Consider the following 8,874-nt stretch of genomic DNA (forward strand, 5'->3'; position numbering starts at 1 on the left):
TGCAAGGGATTTCACCACAGGTATTCCTTTTTCAACCTGCACCCTCACTTTACTTCCCAAACAACCAAACCTCAACTTCAACCGCTAAATGGCCTCCAACTGAACTGAAAAGACTGATGCACGTAAATCTGAACCACAACACGTTGATACCAACTCAAGTATATTACTCCCATTGAGTAAATCATCCAAAATTCCTAAAGAAAATTGAATCTCGAGGTCAAAACTGAAATAACTAATATGGGGCCCATGAGCTATCATCTGAACACTTATCAACTATAATCCAACCAATGTCAAGAAGACCGAATAGAAAACCACAGAGTAGGCTCAACCAGCATATAAATAAAATCTGAACGAAGACAACTCTAAAATAGAAGCTCCATGCAAGCTCTACAACACCAAGCTGAAATCTCAATACCAAGGTTGAATCGCTAGGTCTCAAATATCTAAACAAAACTAAGAATGGGTAGGCACTAATAATCCAAATTTATCATACTTCCCAATCGCCTTTCCAAAGAGTCAAGTCAAAACTGAACCAATACGATAACCCATCTAGGCAAAGAAATAGCCCTAAACACATATCATCGAGGAAAATCACTCCACCAAGACTTACTAGGCCAAACAAATACTGAAATAAGTATTTCCTGAATCCACCCAAGAACCACATCATCAAAGCAGAAATAACAATCTCAAAGCCAAGGTCAAAGTCGAGACAACCACCAGAGTACGAACAACTCAAGCTAAAGAGTTTATAATTTCCCAACTTTAGAAGCTATCACAGGAAAGGCCATTTGCCTCTATCTTTCATCTTCTCTAGACAAAACCATATCACAATGACAAAAGAGTATTCAATCTCCACACTAACAATAAGGCAATCCATCACAAGAAAGAGAACCAAATTGCCTATGAGATGAATCCATGACATCTTAACATCAACATCAAATCGTTATCGGACAAAGAAATAGCCACAAATAAAGAGCGAACCTCAAACTGGTCAATCTCACAAACAGCTATATCTAAAATAATAGCCAAGGCGAAAACCTTCGCAACCTAAAAGGCAAGTCTAAGGATCTCAGACTCAATAATAGGCAATGCAACTACATTTCCAACTCTAGGGTGATAATAGAGCCACAAAAGATTAACCTGCCTTTTGATATCACAATACATCCCTGAATCAATCTAATACAGCTAACCAAGAGGGAACACAATCAACCTCGCTATGTTAGGGGAAAGAAATCATCAAATCGGGCTATATCTACTCAAGCCACCAAATAATAGCATAAGAAAATGAGAGTCTAACTAAATAACACTACTCCATGCGGCTACCCAGCAAAAGTCAATTATAAAGTAACAACATCAAGTGATAATATCAAGTGATATCTGTAACCTCATACAGTGGTAACAATAGCAACAACAACATCAAAATCAATATACTCGATAGGCGGTACCAAAATGAACATCAATATTATGTACCACTCAAGGGTCATAACAGGACTAATGTGCCAAGATAAATGGGACTCGAACCCAAAACACACCCATAGGGAAGAAACATCAATATAGATCTACTCCATCCACTACTAAAAAAAATAAACCATGGAGTATTAACATAATCATGAATTCAACAATAAGGCACATAATGACCGATATAAATTCATCAAGGCATATAATTATCAATGGGTATGAAAATACCAATACACATAATAAGAGATAAAGGCGAGAATAAAAGCACACCATTCGTGGAGACATTCGCAATCACATGCCTGATGGGGATACAAAAAATAAATATGAACGGGCCTAACTCAGACCGACCGACTGAATCATCAACTGAGTCGCCAAATACACTATCTATAATTGAATATGCCACAACATCACGAGGTTGGTCTGAATGAGCTGAATAACTAAAACTCCCATGTCAAAGACACTCTCTATACTAGTAGTCGATCATCCTATTCTCGCAGCAATTTCTGAAGAATCAACATGGCGAGGACATAAACTGAGCTCAAATGAATGGACAACCAACGTCAGGAGAAATCCATAAATTCATGTCCAAACTTCCAAAATCATAGTCTGTATTAGGAACTCTAGGCTGGCGGGGAATACAAGCTAACTCCATTTGACCACCTATCTCATACCAGGGGCATTTTCTAAACCAGTGTCTCATTACAACACAACTAAACCAAAAATCTAAAATACTTCGAGATACTACCCCTCATAATCCAGAATGGTCACCATGGCCTGAAAATCCATACTATACTCCGACAGTCTGATGGGGACTCAACCCAAATCCTTTTTAGCTACCGCTGAAGATCTTCGATATCCATCTCTGACTCTCTAGTTTGATACTACGCTGAAATTCTGGAAATGCATGTTGAAGTCTCAGCCGCATCTATCGACAATAACGCAGCCTCCTTCGAAAATAGAATAGAGTCCAAGAATATGTTCAAGGTTCATAGGAATGGAGACACACGATAAGGAGTCATGAAGTAAATTTCCTAAAATGTCACTATAGCCTCCCGAAGATAGGTTACGGACGTCTCTGTACCGATCCGCAGGACTCTACAAACACTTAGCTCTTGTACTAATACATCGAAGAAACCTAGGCTCTAATACCAATTTGTCACAACCCAAATTTTCAGGTCATGATGGCGCCTACCATAACCCAGCAGTAGGCAAGCTAACCTGTAGTCCGGAACGGCTAGTAACAGACTACTTAATAACATAAGAAAAAGAATACGGAATATATGAGATAAAGATCAATATATACATGAATTCCAAAATCCGGTGGTATCAGTACAAGAGCTTCTAAACATAATAAGAGTACAAAAGTGATATATCAAGGAGAAATACACTGATTCAACTTACCTCTGAATACAACTTAAAGGCTAGTATAATACATAGGAGAGAGATAAGTAATACTCCGAATGTCAGGAGATCACTCTAAGTCTCCAAATCAGGTCTACTTCACATGATGCACACATTAACAGCGATAACTCGTACTATGATCTGCAGGTTGCAGAGGTGTAGTATGAGTACCAAACGAATGAGGCTCAGTAGGCAACTGTCAACTGAGCTCCAAAGATAAAGTAGATATATGCAATATATAAACAGAATGAAAACTACAACCAAGAGTCCATAAATCATGTAATAAGTCAATGATAATAACAAGGGATAACTATCTTATTCATGTCCAAGAGTCTAACATAATAAGACTAAGGAAGTATCAAGGTGAACTATCTTATTCCAGCTACATTCAATATATGTCAAAGCTATACCGTATATCTCAGGTCAATATACAGATAAAGAGTGAAAGAAAGATATATTATAATATACAAGGCAAAAGAACTACTATACAATATGAACAACGAAGAAAAGGATATCCGATAGTACCATGACTTCATATAGCTAGACATATATATATATATATATATATCAAACATAACCTAAATCATCATGTTCTCATTTTTAGACCTCATTATAATACTATCAGGATTTAATACCAACACACTCAGAATTTCTAATCCATATGGCTAGACATATAATAATCATGCACAATAATGCAATCATAAGATAGCAAAGGCCGAAGACATACCTCAATCCCAATACCGGATCTATGACCAATTTTTCATAAGCTAGCCATAATAATGATCATAACCATGATAATAACAATATCAATAACATCGTAAATAACCGCTACTCCGGACAACCAAATACCTAGCCGAGCCTATGCATACCCCCACCGCCCCAGACTTGGAATATTCAATCAATAAATAATAACACAAGACATATTCTTCACCCATATCTATGCAACAAATTTATCCAAACTAGGGAGAATGCAATAGGATTCTACAAGGGTATTAAGTAATTCAACCTACGGGTCAAAACCCCCATCTAATCCCTAAACTTATATGTATAATCAATACTAAGTCATTCTATCCAATATCAATCTTAACATTCACATTCACACGCAATATATATCATACATCATCCATGAAGAAGAGTAGACAGAAGCCTACCTCAAGGCTAAACCACAAAATCACACTTCAAGCACCACATGCTAGTCTTCACTTCACAATCCCCAAAATGTCATTGCACTATCAAAAATATAATCTACTCATCAATACGAATCTAACGATACTCATATTGCACTATTGTGCTTCAGGTCTAAAAATGACAGCAAAAACCCCAAGTGGGTCTTACATACGAAAATCGCGTTTCCGAGGTCAACCCAATGCTCATCTATCTCCAAGGAAGTATAACCCTCAATTGATGGGTGCAAACAAACGAAATTTGGGGCTAAATCAAGCCTTAGGCTAAATTGGGGTTTTGGATCAAGAACAATGAAATTCACCAATAAAGTGATGAAATCTTACCTTAATTCGGATGATAATCATGATAAAAGATGTTTACCAAGCTCCCTAGACACCCACAGGACTAAATTTCAAGTTATCATACCCATTTAGGGTTTTAGGTTCTCAAATGTGAAAGAAAAATTCCCAAAATCGCGACCTTGGGTCTATTTATGTCTCCCTTCGGCGAACAGACGCGGTATCTGCGACAGCAAAGTCAAAAACTTATTTTTGACCCTCGGAACTCATTCGGGACCCAAAATATATGATCCAATAGTGAAATTTGAGTGTAAACCACAATTCAAATCCATTGGAATCATCAAAACTTCCATACAAGGTCGTTTAGGAAAAAAGTGGGCCCCACATATATAGTTTTGATTTTATGACTTTCCGACTAATAGGTCGAAATGAGTTCGGGTACATTGGGACCCGAACCAAAGGTCTACCTAGACTAAAATCGATATTTAGGATATGCTGGCGCAGTCAAAATTTTCATCCGAGATCATTTCGCTGAAGTTTTTGATCGGTGGCCATTTGGAACCAACAAAAACTTCTAAACAGGGAGTTGACTCTAAAAACCAAACGAACTGCCCGGTAACCGAACTCTCAGTCCCAGCAAGTCATAAATGATTTGGGGAAGTTATGAAGAATCTCAAACGGTGAAGATAAGCATAAATATGAAAAATGACCTGAAGGGTCATTACAAAAAGATAAGTAAAAATTAATTACTTTCTAATAAACTATTTTTTAGGAAAATATACCGTAACAAATTTTTCGATTAAACTTCTATATCGGCTTATTTTGAGAAGTGTTTTTTTAAGTGTTTTTCAATAATTACTTTTGGTGAGAAATAGTTTGTGTTTGACCAATAAATTTTAAAATACACTTTTGAGTAGTAATTAGTGTTTGATCAAATTTTTTAAAAGTTTTTTAAAGTGTATGTTTTTCTGAAAAGTGATTTTTTAAAAAAGTGCTTTTAGGAAAAATATGTTTTTTCAGCTTAGGAAAAAAAAAATTCTATCCTTCCAAAGCACTTAAATTCTTTCAAAAATTTAGTCAAACACCTTAATTTTTTAATAAATAAGCACTTCTTCAGCAGTTTTTTTTAAAAAAATAAAATGACCGAACAAGCCATTAGCATTGTTCCTTCTTTTCTTCCTTGATTTTCAATGTCTGTCTTGGGCCCCAACAAACTCAAAATTAAATTACACAATATCCTTATTTCGGGAGAAAATACTTTCTAAGAAAATTGCATTTATCTATAAAACTCAAACTGAGGACTTTTGCTGATATATTTAAATGGTGTTGAGAGGCATAGTACACAATTGCATAAACAAAAAGTAAGAACATCAATAGTAGTATACACGTTACAGTTCAAATTTAACATTTGAAGACTATGTTACATCACGTTGAGATCACTTAGTATACAACTTTCTCAACATTGAACTAAATAATAGGAGTACAATCTTAAACATTCAGTATCAAGTTGTAACAAGATGAACTTACAAAATACTACTACTATTAAATAAACAGCGGCTTTGGACCGTTAAAATCCTCCCCCTTTCTCGAATATTAAGTGAATTAACTTGAGAAACGTTCGAGCGGAACTTAGAATATCATTAAAAAAGAAATATTACTAAGTTGTAAAGCTGTAAATTATTATTTTTCACAGCAAGAAATCCATGAATTTGAGCCACGGCAAAGATATCTTGGTAGTTGTATCAGATTGTTTCCCACAGCTTAAAGATGACGTCGTCGTTGTGCTACCATTTTTGGGGCACATAAAAAAGTTTCTTGACCCCAATGCATTGAGATTCTCCGTCCTGTCCAAACCTGAAATCACCATTCAAAGATGACAATTAATAATAAATCAATTTTCTTATTTATCTTTTTGAAAAGAATAGGGGCAGGAGAAACATGAAAGTTTAGATAGTCCAGACCAGCCAACTGAACTAACAAGTTTCTCCTAATAATAAATCAAGTACTCATAATTTGATCGTTAGAAAAACTTCATACACTCATTTATAATTACCAAATCGAATTCATTTACTCTCCATCTCAAATTTAAGCTGACGATTTAGCTGAAGTAATTTTTCGGCTCCACAAATTCAGAGGTAAAATCTCTATACATTATGCTTTTGTCAAATTTTACTTGTAAAATTACAAATAAGTATATTGTTATTATTATTGTTTGATGTTTGTCTCAGTTAAAAGTGTTTGACTGACACAAAATTTAAGAATCCTTTCTAAAAGAACTTGTAATTTAATAAAATTAGACATAGAAATTTCAAATTGTGTTACTACTAGATATAAAAGAACACTCCGGAGTATTAATTTTTTGAAATGGGCTAAAAGTGAATGGTGTCACATGAACATCTGAAATATTTATTTGTTTCAGGAACATCAGTATCATATATATAACCTAATTTTGTAAAGCTTCAATAAATAAATACAAATAATTGTTTCAAAAATTAAAAATAAGAAAACAATTCGCTATACTATTGTATAACCATAACTTATAAATCCAGAGCTTAAGTAAACAAAAGAATGTCATATACTGTACTTACTAGTACTAGATCATTTTGTTCTAAATCATACAAGTGAACTTATTATAATTGATTTTTACTTTAAATAAACGATTTATGAAAAAAAAAAAAAATCAACTTAAAACTTTTGCTATGCATAAGATATTGGCAAAACTAAATCATAAGTTTTTTCTTTTTGTAAAAAAGCATAAATTTGTAACTTAGAAAAGGAACTAATTAAGTCTTAAATTAGAAAAGGAAAGTAATTAAGTCTTACTTTCTAAGCTGAACTGCGAGTAATGAAGATCATAATAACCCGCGTTAACGGAAGAAAGCACCGGCCTTCTTCCTTCCTTCGAGTACTGCCGTAAAGCTGCAGCAATAAGATCATCAACCGTTGATTCCAACGATATTAGTACTTGTACAGGTCCAACACTCCTTTGAATCGTTACATTTAACAGCAACTTCGTCAACTTTAACGGCCTGATATTCACTGCCGTTGACTCTCCGGTGGAATTTCTTCCGCCGGCGAGTAAGTCCGGTACTGTTCTTGGCCTTCGTAACAAATCAGGTGTATTGGTGCCTGAGCTCTGTCCGTGAAATGACTTGGATTTCTCCGATAACCGAATTCCCTTGCGAGGATTGTCTTCGTTAACTCTCCGGTGAGTTCTGGGAGATGGCATCATAGTGGCGCAGGAATCGGAAACGGTGGCCGAGTTTTGGTTTTCCAGAGACCGGTGGGGAATAGAAGGAGAATGGCAGAATGGTAATTAAGAGTGAAGTAGAGGGTAAAGTGAAAACCTACTGTTTGAAGAGGATTGGAGAAAATGGCGGCCAGGTATATGTGCTTTTATATTATATTAGTGTTATGAGGGGTATCAATGGAAAATCATAAAAAGAGTTCCACTTGTGAAGGCTCTATGATTTTTCCATTATTAATCACTAGAGGTTGTAAAATTAACCATAGAATCATTATTCATCTAGTTTATTTGAGTATAGGCTCAGATTTGTCTATTTATTAGATCATTTTATTTTAGTGTATTAAATTTGAGCTGATATTTACTCTAAATTAATTCATTAAACTTTTGTTAAAATATTTTTAAAAAGGTTTTTTTGATATGTTATGTATTTAATATAAACATAATAATAAAAATTTATAAGATATTAAAAATCATACAAAAATAAATAGAACAATTAAAGCTTAATACGAATTGGACGGATTAACCAACGACTTGCATTTTAGTTTATTTCAATTAAACTAGTCTTAGTATACGTGCTTCGTATGTATACCTTACTTCAATGAGTTCAATTTTTATAAAATCACTCCGATGTCTATATTTTGGCAAGAAGTTTATGTATTAATAAATTTAGAAACCACTTTGGAGCAACTATTAGTATTTGACTAAGTTTTTAAAGTAATTTTAAATGCATTTTTTTCTCAAAAATGCTTTTAGAACAAAATTACATTCTTTAGGTTTTGAAAATAGTAGAAGTTAATCCTCGTTTTGTTTGTTAGATTTATTTTAATCTAATCAATCATCCTTGGACGTAAGGTATTTCCAAACATATGCTTAATTTAATGCACTATGTAACTACAGTGTCTTTCACGTTAGTTAATCTAGGACTTTATAATTAATTAATTTTTTATTTAATTTTTGTATTATTTAAATTAGTTTTTCGATGCGTGCTTTAACATAGATTGTAATTTCATGTAAATGATGAATATGATTAATTGAGTAGGAACATATCATATTAAACTCAAACTAATAGGAAATTTTTCTAACATGTAAAAAGAAAAAGTCAAAAATTGGCCTCATAATCCTTTGCATGAGGTATCAACATACATTATAATTTAATACACTTTCATATCCACGAAAAATTTCAACCGTTCTATTAATCAAGCACAAATAAATATAAATATTTTGTTCATAAGCAAACAAATCTGAAAATCGCAAAATTGAAGACTCATTCACAAAAATTACAGCTCTAATTCATAAAGTTCTATA

General features: G+C 33.9%; 1 protein-coding gene across 1 annotated transcript; it reads right to left on the reverse strand.

The window, feature by feature from the left end:
* Positions 1-5,673: 5,673 nt before the first annotated feature.
* On the reverse strand, positions 5,674-7,859 carry LOC107852121 (uncharacterized protein At4g22758). The gene is made up of 2 exons (XM_016697169.2): positions 7,146-7,859; positions 5,674-6,176 (listed from the first exon to the last, which is right to left on the reverse strand). The coding sequence occupies exons 1-2, from the start codon at positions 7,552-7,554 to the stop codon at positions 6,010-6,012; spliced, it is 576 nt and encodes a 191-aa protein (XP_016552655.1). The 5' UTR covers positions 7,555-7,859; the 3' UTR covers positions 5,674-6,009.
* Positions 7,860-8,874: the final 1,015 nt, after the last annotated feature.

The sequence above is a fragment of the Capsicum annuum genome, chromosome 1 (genome assembly GCF_002878395.1).
Source record: "Capsicum annuum cultivar UCD-10X-F1 chromosome 1, UCD10Xv1.1, whole genome shotgun sequence".
In the NCBI taxonomy this organism is placed as follows: domain Eukaryota; kingdom Viridiplantae; phylum Streptophyta; class Magnoliopsida; order Solanales; family Solanaceae; genus Capsicum; species Capsicum annuum.